The sequence below is a fragment of the Saimiri boliviensis genome, chromosome 1 (assembly GCF_048565385.1).
Source record: "Saimiri boliviensis isolate mSaiBol1 chromosome 1, mSaiBol1.pri, whole genome shotgun sequence".
NCBI classification, from domain to species: Eukaryota; Metazoa; Chordata; class Mammalia; order Primates; family Cebidae; genus Saimiri; species Saimiri boliviensis.
The window spans coordinates 71,391,296-71,419,166 of NC_133449.1; the positions used below are offsets into that span (position 1 = coordinate 71,391,296).

The following is a 27,871-nucleotide window of genomic DNA, read 5'->3' on the forward strand; positions in this document are numbered from 1 at the left end:
TAGAGAAAAATCTTACGAAGAGAGAAGATAAAGCCTTAATATACTAAAAATCTTAGTGAAAGTATTTATTTATGTTTTAATAATGTTTTCTTTTTCTATGCCATTGAATACCTGGCATGCTATTAATAAAAATATATTTACTTCCTTTAATGACACTATGTGCTTCTATTCCTGAAATCATACCTATAAATTGTAGTTCATAGAGTTAAATGTTTGATTGAAAAAAAAAACACTAATTCACTGACACCACTATATTTCCAAATAAGTATACCTAAATACTTCAAACCATACTTTTCACTTATCTTTTGAGAGTTTTCTGCTGAACTTTGATCATTTTCTCTTATTTCTACTTAGCAGTGGGAGAAGAATCAGTAAATTACATGCCAGTATACCTGATGCTATAAAATCCTCTTTGTAAGATCATTTGCTTCCTAGTGTTGTATTTTACATCTGTAACTTAGTATCAGTGCTCCTTGTTCTGCAAACAAATTAAGATAAAATAAACCTAAAAGTGTCTTATATAAAACAACTTCAAACCACAAACTTTCCAGGCAAGGTTCCTAGCAAAAAAAAAAAAGAAAGAAAGAAAGAAAGAAAAGAAAAAACAATCCAATAATTCAGAAAACAGTGTATCCTGAGTATAAGTAGATAATATTCTGTAAGCAACCAGACCTCAGCATGAAGCATTTCTACTTAGAAATATGGGGGAAAAGTACTTAGCACAAGGTCCTTACATACTGTGACTTGAACCTAGAAGTAAGTCTGCAGTGATTCACTATAGTATCTCAGCAAAGTATCTGAGTTCAATCTCCTTTTACATTATGCTGAAATCAGAATAAAAATGGCCCCTCATAATAATAATTAAGGTATTTTTCTTAAACTCTATGATTATAAAATACTTTATAAAACAACACCCCATTAACCAGTACCCAATCCTTCTTCTATAAACCCAATTCCTGCTATTTATTGAAGGCTAGGCAGAATACAAGCAAGAAGATAAAATATCACATAATGAAATACTTATTGGAAGTTTACTACTTTAAATGTTTTAGATGCCTTTTTATTTAGTTCTTAAAGTAACTCAATAATGTGGGTACTATTACTATCCCCATTTTACAGGTTATTAAACTAAGGCCCACCTGGTACAGTGACTTGCCCTCTCACAGCAAAGTCTAGATTCAAATATGAGTACTCTGGCTCTAACCTGTATATAGTTCATTAGGACACTACTTTCCTGAAGGAATATGTAACTAAAACTTACAATCACTACACTTAACTGTTTGTTCTCAAGTGTTTCTGAAGTTTTCTCTTTTCTACTTCTAAACTCTTGAGCCAGAGAAAACACAACTGGGACATGAGAAGGAAAAACAAAAAAATGCAGCCAAGATATAGCCTTGTTTTATTCTACTACCTCATAGTATTATTCTTTCAATTAAAAAATCATGGAAATTTATATTTACCACTGCCATTGATTTCTACTAATAAGTAGTAATCAGATATTTTCCAAATTCCCTATGGTTTCTTTAGAAGCACTTCTGATGTTTTAATTTTTTTTTTATTACATTTTGTGTTTTAAGTGTCACTCATTCCTCAAGAATGTTTGCATCTTTAAGTCCTCTGACAATGTTAAATTTGGAGATTGGGAAAATATTATTCCCTTCCTTGATTATTTATCTTGGGTAAAATCATCAGTGAGGCCTTTCTCAAGGCATCTTGACATTCAGTTTGAGTTTCTGGTTCCTACAACGGTCAAGTTTTCTGTATTTCAAGATACTTAACTAAGAGACTAGCCAAAGCAACTGTGAATTCCAGAAGTAGGATGCTGAGTTGCACTGTGCACTTTTTAAGGAATTCCAGTTAATCAGAATGCCATTCTTCAGCCACACCCAAGGCTATTATTCTAGAGACTATTCGTACTATTTAACAGTTAAAGTGTATTTGAAATATTGAATGTATATTATGAGCAAAGAAAAGCCCCATAATTGATTTGTCAATGTTTTGTTCTCCTCTTTTTCTATTGGCATGTTCTTTACATGCCCTCAATAAATATTAAACACTCAAACAACTCACTATTAGGATGGCAAGCAAACCTTTAGAATGTCGCAACAGTAGAGTGAAGAACAATGCACCTAATTGAAATGGCAGGGTAATTTGGAAAATAAAATTGAATTGCTGCAAATTCCAAATTCCACAATAAAAATGTTTATACTCACTTAAATGCAGATTGTTACTGGCTTTGAATAATTATTAGAATAAAAATATTTGAACACCAACAATATACTTGATGTGCACTGAACAAACATATTCTACATCTCTCTTACTTTGTGCAAAGAAGTACAGGATATAATAACTCAGATGTTTTCTTGCTTATTTTGTTATTAAGCACAGCTTATAAAATCCCAAAATATAATGAAACAATAGGCCAAGCCTGCAAATACACAAACAGTGCTAAAAACTTTATGAACAACATTCTTCAGAAAATTTTAGAACACATTAAGGACAGCAAAAGCAGGCTGAAAGAAAGGAAGGAGTTAAATAATTCTGCCACTGAGTATCTTTCCTTTTCTTGAACATATTAATTTATCACCAAGATCAATTCAAAATGTAAAATTGCTGTTTCTCTTTGTTAGAAGCTACAGCCAAGAAAACTATGACAGTTAAAATGAAAATGGCAAACTGCATTTGCATCTGGAGCTATGAAATATAAACATGTAATGACTCTATAAGAGATAATATTTATCTGCAGTCTGAGGGTAATCCTTATTATCTACTTAGGGCTATACCACTTTTGGCAGAGATGCCACCCTTATCTCCTGAAGATAAATTCCATATGCCCTGTAGAGTTATAGCATAATTCCCATAAATAATATATATGATAGAATGTAAATAAATAACACATTCGTATGTTCAAGAGTAGAGAGCAGGGTTACTCATGATACTATATCTCTTACGAAGGAACAATTTCAAATAAAAGTAATGTCAATGGCAAGTTATCGCAAATTTTTTACCCAGAAATATTCTCAAGCCTGGGTTTTAAAACAACTCCAGATCTGGTGGGAACTTTCAAATAAATGTTCCAACTAAACCCAAAATGCCGAATTATACTGCTGAAGTGTCTGTTCTGATTGTAGCATAATAGCAAATAGCATCGCACCTATTTGCTGATATTTTAAATTTTCTCTATATATATTGGCTGATTTTATGATCAATGAAATGTGTAGGTTTAAAATGTTATATATGAGTTTCTGTATGAAACACAGAGCTTTTTTTTTTCTTCAGGGAAAATAATTTTAATAATATTGTAAATATAGGAAGGCTACATATTGAAAAAAATCCAAAAAGAGCCCAGCTGCTCTAGCTAGTTTGCCAAGACTTTGTATTGTAAAAATTGTTCATCCACCTCTCTAAAGTATCTCCATTTTGAAGCTCGGTAGACAAACACTTTACTTCATGTAAATAGCATAAGTATGCCTTTAGAATTTCAGACATTGTACATCATTTAGTTTGAAATTAAGTTTTCAAATTGCTAAGGAATAATCTCTGAATAACAGAAAACACTACAGGTCACAATTAATTATATTTTGTCTATCAAATTAATATTTGAGAACACATTCAAATAGTTATGGAGATATTAAGAGGAGTTTTATTGTCAATGACATTCTTATTCATTCAGCTTCCAATATTTTTAAAAGAAGAGAAATAAGCCTTTTACAAGTTGGGATGGGATAAGGAAACTCTGGGTTTACAGTCAAATTGCTCTCTTCATTGTCCTTTTGACAGCTGTGTCAATTTCATTATAAACTTCGTTTTTTAGAGTTTCATAATAGTCATAAACACATTTTACTTTAAAGAGTTTCTATGGGACGTAATATGAATGCAAATTCAAAATAAAATGCAAATCATGGAGGTCTGGGACCAAATATGAACTATCAGTTAAGAATACAGTAGCTGAAAATAAACATTTAGGCTTTCAGAGGAAGAACACAAAGGGGCTGATATTAATCTTTACACCAAGTGTTCACAGCTCTAGGGAAGACAAATAAGAAAAACAGACTTCAGTTTTTTCACCTAATTGTAAAGCACAGGTTCAGAATATTTGATGAATTTGGCTTCTATTCTTTCCTGTTTTGAAGTGAGTAATATTTTTCATTTTCTCACAGAAATAAACCCACATATGTCTAATAACCCAAAAGGTACTCCAATAGGAAAATGAGACCCAGCAAACTAGCTCAGGTTCAAATCTCAGGAATAGGTCTTCCAAAGGATTGAAAAGAAGTGATCAGAAAGAGAAAGAGCTATAGTTCTATCTTGCTAAATAATAATTAACAACCCAGAAATTCAAATCTAATGCATAATAAACATGCTACCATATTGTAAAGTGTAAGAAAAAATCTATAGAAATAGAAATTCACGAGCAATGATTAATTCTAAGCTAGGTTATGTTGTCAGGTATTGATATTAGAATGTTGTCATATATTGATATTAGAGCAATTCTAATATCACTCAAAAATGTTATTTACTGCTATTTTCTAAATGAGTTAAAATGATGTACATTTAAGTCCACTGTAAAATGTAAACTTTGTATTAGGTTAAAAATGTAAAAGCAGCAGCATGACTATTTGCTAACATTTGTTACACTCATAATGTTGTAGTCATTTTTAAAGTTTCACTTAGTAAACTGATTGATCGTAATAGGCAGTTTATTTTTTTCAAATAATATGATTTCATTTAAGGATTTTTTGGTCTCGTTTTTGAAACAGGGTCTTGCTATATTGCCCAAGCTGGCAGCTCCTCAGCTCAAGTGATCCTACTGACTCAGCCTCTGGATTGGCTGAGACTATAGGCGCATGCCAGGATTTTGAGTTTTTTAAAGAACCATAACATTGTGCACTCAAGGTTCCTTACTTCATGAGTATAAATTCTGTTAACTGCAAATGGAGTTATGAAGTGCAAGAGGAGAATCCACCGTAGAAATGTATTTTTGAGAATTATAAATAAGGTAAAATTTCTTTTTTCAACTTATTTATCCTCCATTAGAGTATGCCATATAAATTGGTACATATGTCATGGAAAAGCCATAATATGGTTATTTTACATCTTAAAAACAGATATAGAAATAATTTGTGTCTATTTCATTATAAACTTCATTTGTATTGATATACAGCTATACAGCTCCAGCTATAATTTGTATTTGATTGTATATAACCATGACACCAATAAACAACAGGTTTATAATTCAATGTGTGTACAAATAAGCACTTTTTCCATCAGAGAGTCAACCCTTGATAGTATGTTTTAGTCAATTTTAGAAACTCTGAACCAAGAAGTCAAGAATGTAAAATAATTTTAAAATATCTGCACTCTTGTATTTTCCTTTAACAAGAACATATTTTCTAGATTAAGAAATGCTATCCGGCAAAAGAGTGTTCAAAGAGAGTCTAGTAAAATGTTGCAAATTGCTTTAATTCTGTGCACTTGAATGCATTAAATTGACTGAAATTCGATTCTAATGACAAATATTTAAATAAATATATTCTCACTTATTTCACACAGTATCCTTTATACCATTTATTCAAATGTCCAATTTATAAGTGTGGGGATTCCAGCAATTGTCCAGTGTAGGTATACATCCTGGAGAGTCTGTTTAAGACTCCAAAAAGCTTTCCTAAATTCCTATAATCCTGAAATCATGGCATGTTAAATTAAAGATACAGTGAAGACATTCTTTTATCTTTTGCACTACATGGATATACTCATTTGCTTGAACTTTTCAAAATTGATTTTAAACACTCAAGGTTTATTCATAAATGTTAAGGATAGCAAAATATTAAAAGTTTTACAGGATGCCAAAAATCAAATTTTTAAATTATCATTAAAACTTAAATTGTGAGACTACATTTTATATGTTTCAGACCTAAACTTTTTATACAGGTATTACATTCTGATATATCCTGCTTAGTAAGAAGAGCAAGCCCAACGGGATTTAGAGTACCGGTGTTTTACTTGGGATTTTGAAAATCTTTAAATCTATAATAACATCTGCACACTGTCAGTTAAACTGTGTCACATGCTTTCTATTTTTATTTCTTTATTTGCAAAAGAATACTCACAAAGTTTTTATTTAATTCTTAAATATTAAATTTCTTTGCACTCAGGCAAAAAATTTTGTTTCGATTATGTCATAAATTAAAGTACTACTTTGATTCAAATATGGCAGATATCCACGAAAGGCCATGTAAAATGCTACAGTTGCAAACATTTAAGACTGTGTAACAAAAATGACTGAGAACTGTATCAATTTACTATCCTCCAAGTATTTCCCTGACAGTGGAGTAAAATAATTTTGAATTATAGGCCTTCTTACAGGAAGTCTTATTTCATGTTCATTTTTTTTTTAATCATTTCCCTGTTAGTCCCTATAGGAATTTGGCTGTATGCCGACTTTCCTTTAAAAATTTTTGTATAGATACTTTGGTTGTGTATGACAATTAAATGATCATTTATTAAAACTTTAGCATTTCACATTTGTTTGACATATTTGTTTCATAAGAAAATATTGTTGTTGCAATAGAAAGCATAACATTACCAATAAGAGAATATTTCATTTGAATTCATGTTGACAGTATTTTCATTTATGGCAAGTGTCTTAACATAATTTTTTATGCATTCTTTATAGTTTCTCAAACTCCACCTGTGAGGTAAGCTAGGGAAGGTAAGCTAGTTTTATGATGGTAAGCCCCATGGTAATACTTTAGACTATCTACTTGGCCTTAATAAACATAAGTTTCTACTATGGGGCCACAAATAGTCTTTGTTTTTTAAGAATATACAGTTTTACTGGAGAGAGAGATATATATATAGTCACCCAGCAACAGCTGTATTTTAAATCTTTTGGGACTATGTCAAACATTTGACAATTCTAACATATGAGTGTTTGAAACATAATGATTTAAAATTTATTTATTTTCAAAGTTGGATAATTCTAGCATATTTCAGTCACTTTTTTAAAACCAGGCCCATATTTTAATCCCCCCCCCCTTTTTTTCCCCTTTCTCTTCTCTTCTTCCTCTATTATTTAAGATTCTCCATGTTTTCTAATACAGGTCTCTAAGTTAGGACCAATAGCTATAGTAACACAACTACTCTATATATTTCAGAATGGTGAGCAATGGAGTCATTCTGGTGGGAGAAGAATTGCTATTTGAATGACCTACTGCCATGAAGCTAGTTAAATCACTGAACAATAGTTACTGTTATGAGGCTTTACTTTGTACAAAGTAGCATTAGTATCATTGCTTTCCATTATTCATGGAACTTGCACTGGGGACTTCCACTGTGAGAGAGATTGAAAGAGAAAGAGACAGAGAGAGAAAAAAAACTATGAAAAGGATATTTTTGTATTATTAGCATTTAGACTTAGAGACATTTACCAACGTAATTGATCTCAACTTATCTGCATACATGCTGTACTTTTTCCCCCTTGTTTTTTCTAAAGTGTTTTAAAAGTGCTCCTAATAAAAATCAATACATCTTTTCTGTGCAACTTACACATAAATACACACTAAAAGGAAATCACAAAGTAACAATAAAAATATACCCGGTAAACAACTAACTGTTAATTCAAAGGGTGCTACGTAATAAAGTGCCTACAATGAACATCCCAATTAGCCAGTGTAGTGACAAGCAGTCAACACCTTATTATTTAATCATTAAAGAGAATCTTGCCATAATTTCTCTTTGACATATATTTTAAAAGGAATTAAGTCTACATCACATGACCCACAACGCAATCACATTTAAAGTTAGGTGATGCTAAGACTTTTTATCACTTCCAAGTCCTGTGGACTGAGAGGTTTCGAGATTAAGGCACTAAGTGGAAACCTACGCAACATTTACAATTTAAATAAGATGTATCCAAATGGAAGCATTTAAAAACAAACTACCTGACAAAGGGGGCATTTTTTCTGGCTCCCGCTGTTTGTGTCCAGTTTTCTTATTGGATGGCAATGAATTGCGGACATTTCTAGTATTAGTAAACATTCGCTGGCCCCACTTGTTTGCTTCTAAAGTAGCAGATTCAATCAGTGCAGGACATGAGGTTGTTTCTTGCTCTCCCAGCCCTTTCCCTGACGATGACACCTCCCCTGAAGGGAAAGCTTAAATCTCCCTTGCAAGAATCTCCCCCGCTTTTTCGGAGGGGGGCGTTTTCTGTCAAGTTCTACTTCAGTTTTAAGAATTTTAACCCAAACTCTGCTTCAGAAGCAACTGTGAACTTTTGAAATAAAACAACCGCCATGAGAGCTCCCAGGCCCACTTGGGAACCAAAGCGCACTGGGCCCGGCCTGCCCCAGATCCCAGAGGCATGGCGGCCCCACGCTCTCCAGTCTGGGCCGCACAGCGCCGGCGACCGTCCCCCGGGAGCCCGCCAGCACTTGGCATTTAACCTGCCTGGCGAGCGTGGCTCTCCGGTTCCACCTCTGAAAGCCATATTACTTCTCCCCAGACGTCAAAGGCAAATCTGGATTAACATGCAACAGGGCGCCCTGTGCAACCCGGCAGCCTTCGCCCAGGAGCTGCTAAATGCAGATTCAGACGAGGACCCCCCAGAGAGCTGCTGTTGAATAAAAACTGTAATCCAAAGGGACCATTTCTTTGCCTCCTGCTGCTTGTGGGAAGAGCCAGGGCCACCGCTGAGGCCAGAGCACAGACCTAGCTAATCTCGGCTGGCTACCGGCAGGCGTGGCCACCCCAGGAGGCGGCCCTAGGGGCTTAGAGACTGCTCCGCTCTCCCCTCTCTCTCAACGCGTTCTTGGAGTGGAAAATGCTTAGATTCAAGGAGTGGCGAGCAACAGAAGCGGCCTAGGAAGGAAGCCGACTACTTCTTCCTGGAGCTCGGCCTAAAGTCTGGCAACTGGGTGGCCAGGCCTCTCCCCGCCTAACCTCTCTTGGCGGCCCCAAATCCACCAACGGCCCCTAGAACACGCGCCCCGCCTCCAGTCGAACACGCATAGTTCTCCTAAGCCAAGCAGGCTCAATCCTCGCCTCAACGCCTAGTACCGTGGCCCCCCTTCCCTCTGCTCCGGGTCGCAGCTGGGAACTCGCCCCACGCCAAGGCCGGGAATCCACTGGCGCCCCTCGCTTCCCCCAGCCTCCCGAAATGTCCAAGCCGAGACAACAGCTCGGCGGTCAGGAGAGGGCGCCCAGGAGGCTTGAGCCCGCCAAGGTGGCTCTCTCCGGCTGGGACCTCCAGGCGGCCCCCAAGACTGGGGGTGGGGGAAGGAACCTGAGTGTGGTGAAGAATGGGATTACAGCTTCTACTGGTGTCTTAATATGATTTAAAAATAAATAAATAAATAAGAAAGAGAGAAGAAAAGGAGGGAGAGGGAGAAAGGAAGAAGGAAGAAAAAAGAAGAGGAAGGAAGGAAAGAGAAAGAGAAAGAAAGAAAAAGAAAGAAGGAAGGAAGGAAGGAAAGAGAGATTAAGAAAGAGAAACAGGAAAGGAAAGAACTAAACTAATATTACAAGGCCAAGTGGATTTCCACCGACTTAGCCCTCCGGGATACTGCCTAGTATCAAATTTGTCGATCCCAGGTTCCCGCGCGGGTGGCAGTCTTTGCACCCTCCAAGGAAAAAAAGTAAAATAAAATAAACCGTGCAGCGAGCGGGCCCTAGAGACAGAGGGGTTAATGAGCTAACGAGGCCCAGCGCTCTCGCAGCACGAGAAGCTTCCAGTCCCGGAGCGCACCCTCTGCGGAGGTTCAAACTGGCTGGGCCGCCTTCGCAGAGGTGGAGAGGCCACCCTTCCCGCCCGGCCCCTAGGACGCCGCACTAGGGGTTCAGCGGCCCGGAGGGACAGGCCAGCAGGCTCCAGTCTGGAGAACTGGCGCCCACCAGGCTCCCTGGTGTTTCATTCATCGCTTCTCACCTCCCCAGGGCAGGGGAGCCCACCGGAGTGCAAGGCACTGTACCGCAGGCGTCCAGCGATTTGCCCTCCCCTCTTCAAACCCGACTTTGGGTTTGCTGTCCTCTGACCAGCTGAGACCTGGGTGAGCCCCAGGGGGTCACATGAGGGAGCCCACGCGCATGGGCCAACAGCGCCACGAGCTCAGCCAGAGCTTCGAAGCCCACTCTTAACCCGCAGGACCAGAAGTAGGATTCTCATTTTAGAGGTAGAAGAGAATAAAATGCGAAGTTTTGCCCAATACAATTGCATGCCAATCTTTGCATATCTTAAGGGAATTGGGTGACAAAAGTTTAGGGAACGAGAAGGGGGTAACTCTATGACATTACATTAATTTTTGTAGACCCTCTCCCTCATCCAAAAAATTCCCATAACTTTGGTCTTGTATCTTTGACTTTAATAAAATAATGATTCCTTGAGAAAATGGGGTATAAATCTTCATTTTGGAGGCAATTAAAGTGTTGATTTCATTCATGCCCCTAAGCGATTCTTGTAATTTGCTCAAATAGCTTTATGTACCCAGCACTCCGGAGCTTTTAGAATCCCATTTTCTAGTTAGGCTTGTTGGATTGCAATTTTTATTCCACAGCAGCTACTCGAGGGTTCCTCAGCAGAATCTGCACTCAACAGCTCCTAGGCGAGGGCTGGCGGGCTGAACCAGACATGAGGCCAGGCAGCCCGCGGGAGCCGGGACTGAGAGCCGCCTGCAGTTTTCCCACCTCTGTCGGGCTGCACCGGGATTGCGCACGCTGCGTGTTCTGTGCACTTGTCTACACTGCCGAAAGTTCCAACTCTCCAGATCACAGTACAGACCCGGCGCAGTGGCACTTTTAAATCTCTGCTCTGCCTGTTCCTCGCTCCCCATGGGCAAAAGAGGAATTCAGCCTGTGTCGCGGGGGTTGCCCAGAGAAAGTCAAACTGATAATGTATTTTAAGAGGAAGATGTTGAGAAGAAAACCATAAGATGACACCAAGAACCAGGTGTCAGGCACTCCGGCAAGGACTGTACAAAACAGCCCCTGGCCAACAGAGATCATGGCAGAGCTTGCAGAGTAGCTGGTCTTTGGCTTAACAAAGGCAGGCTGATCTCTTCCCCCAAGTCTGGACTCACGTGCGAAGTCAGAAAGAGACACAACTCTGGGCCTTCACTTATATATGAGGGAAGGATGGGAGGGTGCAGAGCAGGCCGGCTACCCAAATCTCTAGACGCCTTGCAACAATTCGCAACAGAACTGTCCTGAGCCCTGCTTCATCTCACTCACTCCACACGTTTTCACTTTCATTGCATTTTTGCAACTCCTTTGGACCAATCCAGAAATACAGCCACAGGAGAGAGAGAGAGAGGCACAGTGGGAGCAAACGGTGGTGTTGGGGTGACAGAGAGAGAAATCCCCACAGCAACTCCAAAGAAAAGTCGTCCCCACTTAGAAACGCATCGGAAGAAGGGCCTGGAGGGAGGACAGGAGAGGAGGGGGCGAAGCAAGCCAAGGACTTCAGTGGAGAGCAAAGGCGGTGTGAGGTCCCCCACCCTCCTCACCCAGGGAGCCGTCGGGTGCCCCTGATGCTGACATGTCCACAAGCTGCCAACCCAGAGGGCCCAGAGCACATACCAGCTGGAGGATGAGTGGAAAGAAGGAGGAGAAAAGTCCATATTTATCTGTTTTTATAACCTCGGCCTGGTCTTATTTTTTCTATTAAGTACAATAAAATGGGCGAGCTTGCAGTGAACACCACACAAAGCAATGTTCAGTGAGGTCTAGAAGCGTTCGGCCGAGGAAAACTGACAAGACAGGCTAATGAACCGTATAGACAGGGAGAAAATAGCCAGCATTTGCTAGATTTCAAATCCTCGCTGTCTCCCTTAGACCACCTATCTTGGATTTATTCCTAATAAAATAAGAAATAAGCAGACCCTACACTTTTCTTTTCTTGAAGATAGAAGGGGGGAAAATGCTCCGGAACAAAGCCCCTACAATCAGAGGCGGTCACTGGCAGTTAACACTCCCATTATTATAGAGGGTAAATAAAATAAAGACAGAAATTAAAAGCGACAAGAAACAGGTCAAGTTTGCTAGCAAAGCTTTTACAAGCTCATCTCTCCAGGTCGAATCCCAGAGCCAGCCTTAATGAAGCAATAATAGCCACATTATTCAAAAATTTTCATTTCGATGGAAATGTATCTAAAAGGGACTTAATCATATGCAAATAATAAAAGGAGGTGGTAGTGACCCAGCAAGCAATATGCATACAGATTTTTTTTTTTTCCCAGGGATGTTGAAATTGAAAAGCGCATACCTGGTCGGTTAGATTTGCTGATCTTGTTATATCTTCACTGTCTGATTTTGATCCTCCTTCTCTATCGTCTATCACCAAATCGATAGGCATTTTCCCTTTCAAACAGCTAATATACCGGTGGCAGAAATTGTCACATAATTCGTGTACCTACATTATGACAGAAATAAAAAAAATGGGAATATAATCAGGAGTGCATAAATGACATTGACAAGTGCAATCCACCCCCCTTGTGAGATCCAAACTTCCAAATAGGGGAAACACAGGGCAATTGTCCTCCAGAGACCCCTAGACGCATCCAGAATTAGGAATAACTTTCTTTTCTTGCAAAATAGAGATATCCCAGAAAATTGACAGTGACAAGATGATTCACAGGCTACAACATATTCGACACCCATGTTAAATTCATCTGCTCCTGGGGCTGTGGTCATTAGAGAGGTGACCTGTGTAGGTGACATTTAAGGTAAACTATTTAATTTCATCCAGTGACTTTATCATAAATCCCTTTTCAATGTGTCTAAGGAAAAAATGTATATGTCTGTATATATACACAGACACGCACATGTATATTCTCTAAAGGACCTGTACTGTGGTGGTATAGGTTATGTGTCTGACAACCCCATTCCTTATTATATTTGTAATTAAGGTTTTTATCTCTAAAGATCATATTTTAGAATATTTTCTTTAAAAAAAATAATAGAAGGAAACCAAGTTGCCAGCACTCGTGTGGAAAAACATACAGCCACAAACCATATCAAATTATTATTATTATTATTATTATTATTATTATTACAAACAGAAGAATGAATGCCTCAAAATATTTAGGTGTAGGTGCCCAGGTTTCCTACAGGGCCCAGGCATCACTGACATGCAAAAATTCACAAGAAACCCCAGTGTGCTTGCAATTTAATGTTAGTTTGAATTACAATGCATTAAGTTTTTATTGCTGAGATTTATAGAACAGCTAGCAAAATCATGTTATCCCACACCCTTTCTTGAGTGTGAAGGTGGGATATGTGCAGGATTCACAGATTCAAGAAATTGACACAACTATCAACTCTGCTTTGTCTCTGCAAAATGTTTAATGTGCCTCCCCACTACCCTCCTCCAGACTCCTTCCCGCTCCTCCTCCTCCTCCCCTTCTGCCTCTCCCATGTGTCTGATCTGCTGCTGCTCTCACGACTGTCTTCCAGAAACTCACTACAACCGAACAAAACTTTTTTCTTCCTCAGAGGCAGCAAAGAAGAAGAGGAAGAGGATAATACCACAGAGGTATTAACCTGTGAAGCAACCTCACAGCAGCATTCTAAACATCAGCTGGAATGTACAGAATTGCAACTATTTACACAAAGCCAGCAAGTTATTAAGAATGAATACAAGGCTAGGGCGTTTGTGATCCCAGTTTTAGTGGCTGAAATTGTAATTAAACTGTGAAGAGAAATGGACGATAAGATTGGCCTTGACACTAATTACTAGAAAGAAAGACATTTATGCAAGTGTCTCAGAAGCCTGAACTTCAGCCATTCCGAACCTTCACCCCTGTGTATTTGGGGGTAAAGGGGTAAGTAAAAGGAAAAGAGGTTAGAGAAATTACCTTCTCTAATTCCAACAGATGAAACCTTAATACTTGTATGGCTTGAATCATCTGCAAAGACACAAAAACAATGAGCACCCCATTCCTGGCTTGCAGAAAACTGGCTGTCACAGCTCTACTATCTCCAGCCCACCCCTCCCACCAGTAAATAGAGTTATTTTGATTTATGGCAATAACACTAAAACTTAATAGCAGCAACTGGGTACCATCTAAAGGTTTATATTTCTTAAGGAGAAAAAATAGCTAAAACAACAACAGAGTATCTAAGTAGGGATCATAAACACTCTCGTCCCCCATAGCTCTCTCCTTTCTCAGTCCCATTGGCCCCACTCTACCCGATAAGGGCCACAATACTAGACTAGATGTTTCTTTGGAAGGAGCGGACAGAAAAATATTCCAAATGGCCCTCAAATGGTGGCTTTTCCCATTGCAAAGTTTCTGCTGCCTTCCTTACACCTTTCAGGCAAACTGGTTACTTGGGGGCTCTTGTCTGGTGGCTGCCCTCGTGATGGGACTTCAAGGGCTGGGAAGTCCGCAGAGTTTTAGCACACACGCTGACAGGCCGGGAGATAAATCCCCGCGCTGATTAGAGCTGCGCAGCCCGGCTGTCATAAAAAACAAAAGCTCGCGTTTCCCCGCGCCGTCTCGCCCGGCCCCTCTAGAGATGAATTTATTTCCCCGGGATCTTGTCCCGGACCATTTGTCCGTGGACAGAAACATTTGCAGCCAACCTGCAGGCACGGGAAGACCGGTCTAGAAATCTCAGGGCTCTCAAAGCAAAGCTGAGGGCGCCGGAGGTGGGAGGTGGGGGGTCGAGGGGGGAGGGGAATAGGGGTCCGCTCTTACCAAGTTATCCAGTTCTGGATTAGAAGAAAATAGAGGTTTTTCTGCGCGAATCTAAATACAAGTGAGAAGGAGAGGGGAGAGGGAGGGAAGGGAAAAGAAAAAAAAAAAAAAGAAAATTTTGAAATCTGGTCGCCTTCCTAGTTTCTTGCCTCATTACCCTGTTGGGGGCAGGATGTAACCCTCCGGGAGGGACCCGGTGACACCAAGTTCGTCCCCGCGCAGAAACACTTCAGTGTGAATTAAATAAGCTGAAAACAAGCCCAGAGCTCAGCCCGCCAAGTCCACAGCAGTCGCAACCGTGGTTTTCTCGACTTTATTTTGCAGAGTGAGCTCTTCGCGTTTGCTTTCTGGAGGGTGAGTGGGGATGCAGATGGGTGATTTTAAGTTATCTGCAAAGAGAGTCTCAGACAGAAGGAAAATCTGAGGTTGGAGGTAACACGCTTGGCTTAGGGTGGACTATGTGCTGGCTACTTCTGAAAGCGTGCCGTGTGTGTGTGTGTGTGTGTGTGTGTGTGTGTGTGTGTGTGTGTTAGGGACGGGGCGGGGGCTCTCTTTTTGTTTTACTTTTTAACATTTATTTTGCTGACCTGTTTGGCGAACACGGCTATATCTTCATTGAATGACTCTGACGAGCAGACGTCCCCGCCCGCCACCCCCGGCTCGCGGGGGGTACAAGTAGCTAATTCACATTTCTCAAAAATCAGTGCTAAGAGAGGGAAGAGGGGGTGTCTGCAAGAAAATACAACAGTCACAAACAACATAAAGGTTAGTCCCCAGTCAGTGGAAAAAGGTGCCCAAGAAAAACAGCCGGAGGAGCAAGAGGAACAGACCCCCTCTCCGATTGTGTCATCTACTTTTCTCCTTTTCCTCACTACCCCCACCCCCGCGCCCAGGTGACCGCTCACCTCCCCTTCCTCCTGGAGCCCTGATGTCGGAGGCCCTGAGCCATGGACGGTATCTGAGGATCGGTTAACATATATGGCCGGAGAAATTGGCAACATTTGCTGCGAATAAAACCCCAGCGTTTCCAGCAGCCATTTTGAATTAAGTTTCCCACCCGACAAGCCCTCATCCCCTCCACTGCACATCCAGGATCCGGTGGAGGAGAAAGGCGCCAGGCGGAGGGGTAGGGAGGGCTGGCTCCAGCGGGTTCCTCCGAGGCTGCCCGCCGTGTGAAGCCCAGGCTCCGGGGATTCGGTGGCAGGCGCTCAGCTAACTTGGGGAAGGGACGTCCATGGCCGTGGGTCCGACTGTCACCGGGTTGCACCTACGGATCTCAACCCCAAGGCCCTCGGAGAGCCCGGAGGCTCCTCCTCAGCTCCTCACACACTCCCCTCCCTTCGCGAATGGCCCCCACTGCCCCCCAGAGAAAGTTCCTTCAAATGTTCCTGCGGTAAAGCCTTTCATTTTGTCTCTGCAAAGTGGCAAAGCAGCTAGTATTGCGAGGGGCCTAGATGTCGCTTGTCTCGGCCCATAAAAAAGAAAAAAAATAGAAAAGCAAAAGAAAGAAAGAAAAGCTTCTTCTAATGCCTAAGGAGGTGTCTCAAGTCTTTTATTAGCTCTCACAGCCCAGCTGGGAATTTAACAGTTTGGGGTCCTTTTCAAAGCTTCCCCAAATGTTCTGTCCGGAGCCTAAACCAGTTGCAGTTAACGTTGCAGACAGAACGGTGGGATTTAAACAAGCCCATCGCACAAGGGACCAGAAAATAAAGCAAAAAGAAAATCTATTTTTTTCCAGCTGGGGAGAGTCAATGTGTCCTGATTTAAAAATAAATAAATAAATAAATAAATAGAAATCAAAGTTTCTGCAAAGTAAAAAGAGGTCCCCGAATGTATCGGCACACAGTAGGCACAAGCGAGTTTCAAAGGATTCTACCAGCCCAGGGTCTAATTGCATGGCGGAGGAGATCAAGCAGTGTAAATCGCAGCCAGAAAACCTCCGAGGAAGAACGCCCGGAATTTTCTTATTTCCAAATCATGCAGGTTTCACCTTTGAGCACAAAGTGCTAAAACATCTAGAAGTTTCTGAATGTGTGTAACAGTTCAGAGCAAGCGCCTCTCCTTGACTTCAGTGGCAAACTCCCTAAATGCAAAACATGTTCCCCCTTCCTTGACCTGCAACTGTCCTGCATTGGTTTTATTGTGCAGTGGCAGAGCCAGCATAAGGCTGCTGAGTAAACTTAGCAAGTCAGAACAATCAGTGGCTTAAAAGAGATTTTCCCTTAAACTAAAAGTTTCGTTCCAACACAAAGGCGCCTACATTTAGAAACCCCTAACGCTCTCGGGCGAAAAAAAATCAAGCGAGGGAGGACTCTAGCCGCTGAGGGAATCTGAGAGGGGGACAAGGGACCTTTAGCCAACTTCTCCTGATCTGGGACCCCCTTGCGGGCAGTGCCATGGTGGAGCAGAGCACTGGGTGTGCACAGAGTGTGTATGGAGATGGAGAGCTTCGGGGATGGCAGGCTACCTCCCCAAATTCTCCATACAATGTGAAGGAAAAGTCACCAAAGATGAACCTCCAATCCAGAGAACTCTGACTTTCCTCTTACCAAGGGCACAGGGAAAGAAGGAAGCATTGAGTCTCAACTACTTAACCTGCTGCCCATTGTACCTACCCATAAATGGCATCTTTATCCCTCTTTAAAGCGTCATTGACAGAGGAGCCCATGCTGGGGGCCATGGCGTTGGTATGAGCTGTGTGCGGGTACTGATGCGAGTGCAGAGGAGGCCCGTGGTTCAGGTGGTGGACCGGCTGCATGGACCTGGCTGCATGCGGGTCCCCATACATCGTGGAGGGGATGCCTACTCCATCCATGCCCCCGTAATGGGGTAGATCGTCGTACTGCATGACAAACAGGAGAGAAAGAAGGTTCAGAAGGCCAGGCGGGCAAATGGGAGAACCGCAAGGCACCGAGCTTATATAAGGTCAGTCCAGCTGGATCCTTCCACCCGGAATTCGGTGGCCTCGCGTCTCTAAAGCTGAGTTTTCTTATTTAACAAAAGACATTTTTAAGTAAAAATGACAGAATTCTCAATGAGACTCGCCTGGGATGAATGATCTTGCTCTAACTTGTGTCCCTATCAACTAGTTCAGAAATTCTGGATCCTTTGGCAAGGAAGGAAGGAAGAAAGAAGGAGAGAAAGGGAAGCATTTTCCCGAGAGTGGAAGGTGAAACGGGCATGTCTCTGGAGGAAGAAATTCAAAATCACAACAATAAAACGTGCCAGGACAGTGCAGCAAACCTGCCTATTTTCACAGCCCCTTCACATCAGGGGGAATTAAAAAAAAAAAAAAAAAAAAAAAAAGTTACGATGGGAACAGCTACGCCAAGCACGTGAATTTAGACAGGCTTCTCATTTTATTTCCCTGCCAGCATGAGGTTAGGCAGTCCTGCAAGACACTGCATTTCTTTTGCTTTCCAAGACAAACTTTGCTAAATTATATAAAACTAACTGACCCCTTATAAATGAAACTCAAAGAAGGGTAGCTTTTCCTGAATATCAGAGCTGAATTTAGAATTGAGCAATCGCCCCCACAAAGTTAAAGAAAATCTGCAGTTGAAGCAGCTAATATTCTATTTTCTTATTTACTCTTATGAACTTTCTTTCCAGACTAGAAGTCAAGAAGGCAAATGTTACTCACCAGGTTTAAAGCAAATTCGAAAGCAAATGCACAGAAAACCTCCCATTTTCCTCTTGCAGAAAAAAAACAAAAACAAAAACAAAAACAAAAACAAAAAAACACCAAACTACTTTCATATTGATTGTCATTATTTTGTGTGTGTGAAATTTAGCTATTTAGGTTTTTCTAATTGGTTCATTCCAGGCAAGTTATTTTCCCAAGATTTGGAAGCGCTGAGAGTGAAATGATTTTCAAAGAAAGGAGGAATTGCCACTTTCATCTCCTTAAAGCCAGAGGTGTGAAAAGAGTTTGGAAGAACGCTGACATTTGCCTGAACCAAAGGAGTAAAGAAGAATATGTCAGCCTGGTAACTTTCTTTTGCAAACAGTGCTTTGAGGGCCAGGACACAAATTATGCAGAAAGGCTTTTTGTAGACCCCCTTTCTTTTAAGAAACTACCTCAGTTGGGTTGTCATTGTCTCACTTTACTCTTACTGCATTTCCATTGAAAAAGAAATATGGGGAAATTAGTATTGCATTTTTTAAAGTGAGTAACTGTGTGCTTAGTATCCAATTAGTACATGGCTTATCTAAGAAAAACTTGCAAAATATTGCCTTGAATACAAATTTATACAAATTGAAATTATAAAAGATGAATGTTTTCTGATCAAAAAATTGGCTATACTATGACAAAGTTATTTGCTTTAAAAAGCTAAATACTCCTAGTGATATTAAAGATGAGCATAATCAATAACATCTATCAGAAGTTTCCAGCTGCATATTTTAGTTTAAACATAACTTTTAAACTTCTGATCTATGAATATTCAAATTATAGCATTAGGTATCTAGCTTTTTTTTTTTTTTTTTTTTTAAGTAGATGATTGTTTGAGCTTGCATTTTTATTTATATAGCTGCTGGTTAGGAATCTACAGATAAATTGATTCCTTTAATTAACAACTCCAAGTAACACACATAAGTCTACAAATGCATTGAATAAATCCTCTCGCTTTAGGCCACGGCTTTAGGAGCCTCAGTTTTAAAAAGAGAGAGAAAAAAGGAAACTTTTTAGTCGTGTCTTTCGGCCACGTTTCAATTTAACCTCACATTTGAGTTCCACAATTGTTTTTTAATACGTACCCTTTGCGCCATCGGCCTCTCTGGCTCCCTTCCTACTTCAACTTCTAATATATCCTCTTTAAGGCCAGTGTGAAAAGAAACAAATATGCAAACTCCCCTGGAAAAAAAAAAAAAAAAAAGGACGACGAAAAATCCCTTAACGTCTCCTGCAACGTGAGCTACTGGTCCCAGATCTTCGGTCTACGGGACCTGAAGCAAAGCGCCCGAGTCGCTGAACATAAAAGCGCTCCGTTTCCAAGACAGCAGCGGGGGCAAAAAAAGCAGATCTTCTCTCCCCCAAAAATCAGTTAAAAAAAAAAAAAAAAAAAAAAAAAAGAGCGCCCCTCAGAACCAACTACCAAATCTCATGGCTTTCTGCCACTCCAGCTGTCAATCACAGGCGAGGTTGTCAACGTGGTGAATGAATGATCATCCGCTCTGTCTTCTTCTGGTCAGAACACCTCAAATGTTAATATTCAAATGCACAAAGCCCTAGCGCTCGCTTCCCTTGAATCAGTTCTAATTTCTAATCAGTTTCTCTCTTCTCTCTCTCTGTCTTTCTCTCCCTCTCTCTCCCTCTTTGCAAGTGCTGCACTGGAGGGAGATTAGAGAAGGAGGGTTAAAAAAAAATGTCTGTCTGAGTTTGTCTTAAAGGAGCCACGATCGATGCTGCCCGCTTGCAGTCCCCGTGCGTGTGTAAAGTGTGTGTTGCACAGGCGGAGAGGTGGATTCCGACCAGAATGCTAGAACCCGGAAGTAGTGGTGGCCATAACAGGTCGCGTCTTACACAATGCATTGGGCTGCAGCAAGTAGGCTCCTCGGCAGGGGTGGGTGCGCGAAGCGAGCTCCGGCCACACTCGAGAGGCAGAGAGGCGCTCCATGAAATCGCAAGCCCAGACACAACCACCACACACCCAGGGCACACGCACACGAACGCAGGCGGTAGCCCGCGGCCGCCGGCTTTATCTTCAGTATTCTTTTCTCTTCCTCCCCCTGCAGACTTTCTCCCCAAAGCCCGCTCTCTTGAAATAAATTGGGAATCAACGCCCGGCAGGGAGAAGCGGGAGTTATTTTGCACAGGGCTCCGCGCCTAGACCTCATGACTTTCCTCGAAATTATTGGGGTCTGCCAGTGTGTTTCGGGGTAGGGTGTGATGCGCAAAGTACTGAATTCTCAGAACTAAACACTGCAAGGAGAAAAGTCAAACCGAGAGCGTGGAGGAGGAGGAAGAGGAGGAGGAGGAGGAGGAGGAGGAGGAGGAGGAGAAGCCGGGCTGGGAAAGCCTCTGCTAAGGAGTCCTGAGAACGTGGGGTGGAGGTGGCTCCGTCTTTCGGCAGACCCAGCTTAGAGGTTTCTTTGCCGTTCGAGGTGGACGCCGGGCCGGGGGAAAAGGAAATACTCGCATTTTGTCACTTCGGGTCTAGACTCCCCCACCTCCTAACCCTGGCGGTTCCCAGCCCCAACCCAGGCGTCCTGCGCGAAGTAGAGAGGAAGAGAGGGAACAATGAGCTGAGCGCCGGGATTGTGCCCCCCGTGCCTGTTTACAAACACCAAGCTATTTCTGATCGCCGGAAAGCGAAACCCCGCGCGGGCTCTCAACACCCCAGTCCTCGCGGGCGGAGCCCGGGCCGGGGAGCCGCGGGGAGGGAGGCGCTTTCTCCGACCAGCTCGAGAAGACGCGGCTGTGCGCCTAGGGCGCGGCGCGACGCTGCCGGAGTGCTAGTCTCGGGCTGCAGCCACCGCTGCCTTTGTCTTAGAAGCGCCGAGGGGCTTCAGCCTCTGTCTCTCTCGGGCCTGGAGAAGCCCCGCGCCCCCCCGCCCCAACGCAAGCTCTTTCTCCAGCGACGCCCTGCCCTCACCACCCCAAGACATCCTTTCCCGCACTCGTCCTCCCCGTCCCTAACCTGGCTCGGCGAAACCTCCCAGTGCCAGAGAAAAAGAAATCCTCCTCGGGAGCTGAGATTTCAGACAAAAGCTGCCTGTACCTACAACTCGGAGGCTCCAAACAGCCAGTTTTTTTTTTTTTTTTTTTTTAACTTTAACACCTATTCACTGGGCTTTAATTTTTCCCCTTTATTCTCCCACTCTAAGCTTGTCCCTTGTAATTATAGTTAGTGGCGTTATTTTCGTATTTATATTTCTGTCCGCTGGACTCGGATCTGCCGAGATGGCTCAGCCGCAGCAGCTCTTCACAGCGGCTGGAAACCTCACATCCCAAAGCAGGGCTCGCAGCTCGCTCTGCGCGGAGAGGATTTTTCCCCCTCCCTCCAGCTGAAGCCTCGCAGAAAACTCCCCCTGCGGTCGGCTGGAAAATGAGCTCACCCAAATCTCGGTAGGCAGCCGCGGACGAGCTCTCGGCCAATCAGGGGGCGCCCCCGCCCAGGCCGCCGCGCATTGGCTGCGGGGAAAATCAATTATCAAATAATCGATCAGCAGGGAGCTTCGATCTGCGGGGAATGCAAACTGCCAGTCCCTATTCCCGCCCTGAAGGTGGCCAAAAGGCTGACTCCCTCCAAGCAGCCCGCCCGTGCCCCCGTGGTCCCCACCCCCGTCCCACTCGCCCGTTGCGGACTGAACCCTCACCCTTGCGTGAGTGTAGGTAGGGGGAAGAGTTTTGAGAAAGACTGGGGGGATCCTTTCATCCGGAGATTGTTTGGGAAAGGTTAGGAGCTCTAAAACGTATTGAAGCCAACTCTTAAGCGCAAAGTAAAAGAGAATTTGCGTTCCGTCCGCGAGGTAGGACTGGAGTTTCTATAGAGTGGGCTTCCGAGGAGCGGGGGACACAGGGCGAGCGTCATCAGGACAGAGATCTGGAACGAGGTTCCACGGAGCGTCCGCAGTCTCCCTAGGCGACAACGATCGCTTCCTTTAGCACTCAGCAAGAGTCAGCGCGGGTTGATAGCCCCCAGCCGTGGAGCGTTTCCACAAAGCCAGCAGATGAGCCTTCCCTGCCTCCTACATTGCACCCTTCCCCGCCCCCAACTCCGTACTGGCACCCGGGGTGCCTGAAGGGCTGACACACGTTCTTCCAAAACCTTCAGAAGTGCTTTGCCTTGAAGGAACTCCGTGGTTTTCTTTTTGTTTGTTTGTTTGTTTGTTTTAAACCATCTCCAGGATCCCTTATCATTTCCTTCCTCTCTCTTTTTCCTTTCTCTCTGTTTCTCCCTCTCTTTTCTTCTGACATTCAAGTTTCAGGATCTTTTAGTTTTTTCCCATCACGTACACGTGTAGTGTTTTCTTGCACAAACGCCCTGAAACATCACTTGGGAGATTAAGGCAGGCCCGCGAGTAAAAGCTGGGGACGGAGAGGGGTGGGCAGCCAGGTGCATCACCAGCGCCTTTATGCCCATGCTTGCACTCCCCGCTCCGGCTCCGCAACCGGAACTTGGAAGCAGAATTTCAGGCCAAGACGGAACCTCCCCGTCTCTGGAAGGCGATTTCTGTTTAATTTTTTGGAGACTACTCTGGTTGGGCCAAGGCAACACACTCCATTTCCGATTAGGGAGTGGACTAAGCTGGGCCGGCAGCCTGCGACCCCTTCCCTGAACCCCAGCCGACTTCGGCGGTTACCTGAGCGCCTTCCGACGGCTGCCCGCGCGGGTGTGATCGTCGTCCCGGCTGCAGGCCCGCCAGGCAACTGCGGGACTCGGGGGTAGGAGGGAGACGCGGGGGTAGGGGGTGGGAGTCAAACCAAACACCAGCAGGGCACACCTACGTTTACGATCCTTAAATGAACTGCTAGGGAAATTGTGTAAGTATAATTTAACTGAGAGAAATTTACTGCGAAATACACTTGGAAGACTGTGGTCTTTAACAGCCTTAGGGGTTCTTCGGCAAAGAGGTAACGGGGCTTAGAGTTAACACAATCCTGCGGCCACTTTTTCAAATTTGGAAATGCTATATATACTTGACAACAGGATTTATTTTGTATTGTTGCTTTCCGGTAATCTTTTTCTTTTGTTTTCTAGCACAGATGAAAAAAGAAGGTTCAGGTAAGTCACTCTTTGCAAACATAACCAAAATCTTCAAAGTAGGAGGAAGACTAGACTATTGCATGCTTTAACCACGATGTGCCAGATTAACATAAAAATGTACTGTAAATTACCTACACCCACATTTCCTTAAAGGATGAGATAGTTTGAGTCTGTGGACTTAAAATCAACTCAGTAGTTTTGAAAAGCGTTCCCCTGCCCTCTCCACACACTCTTCGCATTTTTAACTGTGAACCTAATGTAACTTCTAGGCCTTTATACGATTAATTCTGAACAATCAAGGGACTAAAACAGTTTTACAATGTAATTACAGTAGTACAAATTGTTTGCCCAAACCTCATTCTGGATAAGGATTTTACAATTAGCAAACAATTATTACAGTTGGGGCTTGCTGAGAGAAATTGCACAGAGGACGTCTAGAGTTGCAATATAGTAGCCATAAAAAAAAAAAAAAAAACCCTCCTTTAGCAGGGCAGCAATTAATCATCTATTGAAAGGAGAAAAATGAAGGGACAGTTCTAGGTATCTTAGTAAACTACCGTCGATGTTTATGCCTATTTTGTGACAGCACCTATTCCTAACTTATTTCAGATACTTGCTTTTTTTAAGGCAATAGCACTTTTATTTTGCAAAAACTTGGCCTGGTGACAAATTCTGGCACTTGGCCCTAGCTCAGGCCTTCTATTCTCTTCTCATCCTTCTTATCCCAAGCATCTTTCCAGACAAGAGACCGGTGACAAAAGGAGGCAGACTGGGCCCTTGGTCTCTATTGTTTACACTCTTCTGTATGGAGGCATTTCAAGCCCTCAGTGCTCCTCTGAGCTGTTGGAAAAGTGGTCTTAGAGAACTCCCCTGTCTTTCTGTTCTGTAAGGAATTGTGCCTCTGGAAAGACCTATCTATATCCTAAATTAGGCTTTTGTCCCAAAAGGTCACACCGATGAGTCAGCTCCAAAACCCTCAGAACTTAAAGAGGCACCTCTTAAGGTAAAACGTGTGTGTATTTGCCAGCCTACAATAAACAAAAGCCTGTTAATCAATCGAGTTTGGCAGCTGTGTTCACAAAATGATAAGGGTTTATCATTTGCCACCAAACTTTAAGATGTCCCTTAAAATGTTGTGATTGGTTTTTGGGTTGTCCTGTTGTGTGGAGGCTTGGTGTTTGTATTTCAAAAACATTCATCCTCCACATCTCTCCCCCTAATTAGCATTAGTATTTCAAAAAAGCAGAAATAAGAGGAGGGAGGGAAAGACAGTTTAAAGAAAATAGATTTGAAATCTAGTAGAGATAATAGAGGAATGCTGGAGATAAGAGCCTGGATGTAATATGAGAAAAATATCAGGAAGTCAAAGCTAATGAATGGCTGTGAGAAAAGTGAAATAAACTATTGAGAGATCTATTAAAGGGGGAAACCTGGTTAGGTGATATGAAAGGGAGTTAACCAAGGGGATTAGGGAGGATGTTAATCAACTGCTCCAAAGCAATACAGGCTATAAGGACTGAAAGATTTGTTTACTGCATTTTGCTTCAGAAAACAAAGAATGTCTGGGTCCAGTTCAGAAGTCAATGAGAGGTCAGCTTAGGCTCTCCAATGGTTGCAGAGAAAATACCTAAGTCACTATATTCTGACTGGATAATGCAAAAGTTAAGAAAAAAAAGTGGGGGTAGGAGGGAGGTACTTTCCTTACTATTCTATTTCAAATAATTAAAATGCTTTGGTCTCTAGAGGGGGAAAAGACTACACTGGTTAACATAATTACTAGCTCTGACATTTTCAGAAGTTATAGAGGTCTTTTATTAATTAAATGGAGGGCTTAATAAAGTATTCCTAATAAAATTTATGGTTGTCTTAAAACTTTCTAAACAGTGCTATAAATTCTTAATAAAATTAACTGGGAAATGAGTTATTAGCCCACACTTTACCCTCCCCCCCCAAACTTCTACATAAGGAGTGTCTGCAGAGTGAAAAGGAAATAGAAGCCTTTTAGTAAAATATAAATATTAGCCAAAGTCATGCATTGCTCTGAAAGAGGCAGTCTCAACTGTTATTTCCAGTGGCCTCATTCTTCAGTATCCCCCAAAAGCTATCCCACACAATTTCATCGAGAGAATTTATTCCCCTTTTCTAGTACCTATTATATATGCATGTATGTGTAAGTGCATTTGAAAAAACACTTTAATTTTGTGGACTGAGTTGTATGCTAAATGTAATAAAAAACACAGATGCATCATGCAAAGTTGTACTATAGAATCTTCAAGTATGGGCGGGTGCAAATACTTTATTTATTTTTAATTAAAAATACACTGCCCTGTAATTTCTTTCACTTTAATTTATATAAAGATAGAGTTTAAATAATAAATTTCTTGATAATTTTTTTCTCTGAATTCATTTGTAAGTGTGTTTTCTGAAGCACATTTTGTTGACATACATGCAAAACTTTTTCATATCATTATGTTTCAAAACTTTAGTGAGTTATCTTAAGTTTTTAGGTACTTCTCTGCTTCACATATACAATGCTGGTTGGTTATCTGTTTTAAAGAACACCACACACGTACACTTCAAACCACAGCCAACAGCTTTGGTGAATTGTTTAGCATTTGAAGGCTTGATCTTTTGTGCCGTCTACTGGACAATAGAAAAACTGCAGTCTTGATGACAAACTTTTATCTGGTGTTTTGTGGGGGTGGGAGGTGGTGGGGGGTGTATGATTTGGTGCTGGTAACTAGCAAGACTGCAGGACCCAACTTAGACTTAGAGAACAGGTGTTAGGGTATAATAATGTTTTTCAAATTTAAAGATAGGACATCTTATCAATCATAGGTGTATACCTCACACACTTGATTAAGACACTAGACTAAAACCTACATTGAATACAACTGTGCATGTGTGTGTACCCATATGCCCAAACTTGGGAAGACAGCTTGGGAAAAGACAGGAAGAAAGGAAAATGGGACAGTTTCAACAACTACAGAAAAAAAAAAAATAACAGTAGTGGGTGCTTGACACTGAGAGCGAATTTGCTTGACGTCAAGTCAAGTTAAATCTATCTACTGCCTCAGTAATTCAGAACGTACGAATCCTTGGAATTTGGAAAGTGACGTTGTTTGGTAATCAAGAAAAAAACTTTTAGGAGAGGGGAAATGACACTGGTAATTATAAAAATGTTAGCACAGTTCCCTTTTGGCAATTTGGGATGAAAATGTGACACTTTAGTGTTTTCCCTTGGAGAGCACAAGTGGTAGAAAGTGTGGGTGTAATTCACAGTCAGACACCTTCACATAGCACAGACCATTTGATGTTCTCTTAAGCATTAAAAAACATTGTAGACATTTTTGTTGTGATTTTAAAAAGAAAACATAGAGCTCTAGCATTGTGGAAGCTTTGTGGGGGGAAAAAGTATGAAGGTAACTTTGACCTCTGTTTGACAGTGACAGTTTCTGAAATAATCACTATTACCATAGATAAGTGATTTGTGATTTAAGAAACAAATAAGCCTAATGCTTCCCTCCCTAGATATGTGCTTGTGTGTGTGTGTGTGTGTGTGTGTGTGTGTGTGTGTGTGTACATATATACATGGAGAAGTCAAGCTGATTTTGGTCCAAGAGATAGATTTTGGTGCAGCACTTTTAAAACTGTTCATATGTTTTTCTGAAGTTAAAACTGCTTATAGCATTTTAATGAAACCTGCTAGCACATGACTAGTTATTAGGGTGTCTTTTAATAAAAACCAAACAGTGAAAAGGAGACAGCTTTAGGACATTTTATTGTGCATAAATATATTTCAATGATCTACTTCAATATACATTTTGATGTGGCACTATGTCAGAATGACTTTAAAATATTGGATTAAATATAGACACATCAGAGAACCTGAAGTGACATTGACTACTTAAAGCAGCCAGATTGCTTGCACTGCTATATTAGAGCTCAGGATAGCTTCAGTTGTTCTGTAGAAATGGAGGTGTTGGTGGTGGGTGTCTTTTAAAATTTAGTATAAACAACTGAACTGTGAAAGCTTATTATTTTAGGAGATGCTGCTTGGTCTAGATCAGAAAACCAAGAACAACAAAAACATTCTTCTAACAATAGCTTGGAAATGTAGAAATTCTTCCAGGAACTGATCATAAGTGCATACACGTTTGATATATTCTAAACTAATAGTGGAAGTACTGAGTGCTGGAAGAGGTCTGGCGAACATGCTGTAGTCACCAATAGCAAACATTTACCTTTGAAGCAACAGGATGAGTCACACTGGCCATGCTTAGCATCCATGTTCGACTGGATAAAGGGGCATATTTTGTGAAAACCTTCAGGCAACACTCGTACTGATTATTCAAAAATAAATATTTTAACATTTCATTGAGTTATCTGCTGAATAAGAAAAACATCGAAAGCTTCCTGCGGCGCAGAAAGAATTCTAGCAGCGTCAAAAACATAGAGGAGCAAAGA

General features: G+C 41.8%; 1 protein-coding gene across 3 annotated transcripts in view; it reads right to left on the bottom strand.

The window, feature by feature from the left end:
- MEIS1 (Meis homeobox 1) overlaps window positions 1-21,692 on the bottom strand; it is a 139,153-nt gene extending 117,461 nt beyond the window's left edge. Inside the window, exons 1-6 of one of the 3 annotated variants that reach the window (XM_010333527.3) lie at window positions 21,335-21,692; window positions 17,309-17,535; window positions 15,281-15,422; window positions 14,694-14,744; window positions 13,848-13,898; window positions 12,257-12,403 (exon numbers count right to left, since the gene is read on the bottom strand). In XM_010333527.3, coding sequence (XP_010331829.1) covers window positions 12,257-12,403; window positions 13,848-13,898; window positions 14,694-14,744; window positions 15,281-15,422; window positions 17,309-17,508 — 591 coding nt within the window. In that variant the 5' untranslated portion in view covers window positions 17,509-17,535; window positions 21,335-21,692. Of the gene's footprint in view, window positions 1-12,256; window positions 12,404-13,847; window positions 13,899-14,693; window positions 14,745-15,280; window positions 15,423-17,308; window positions 17,536-19,451; window positions 20,213-21,334 lie in introns of those variants that run through there. The other 2 variants (XM_003922680.4, XM_003922679.4) reach the window with 2 other exon arrangements.
- Window positions 21,693-27,871: the final 6,179 nt, after the last annotated feature.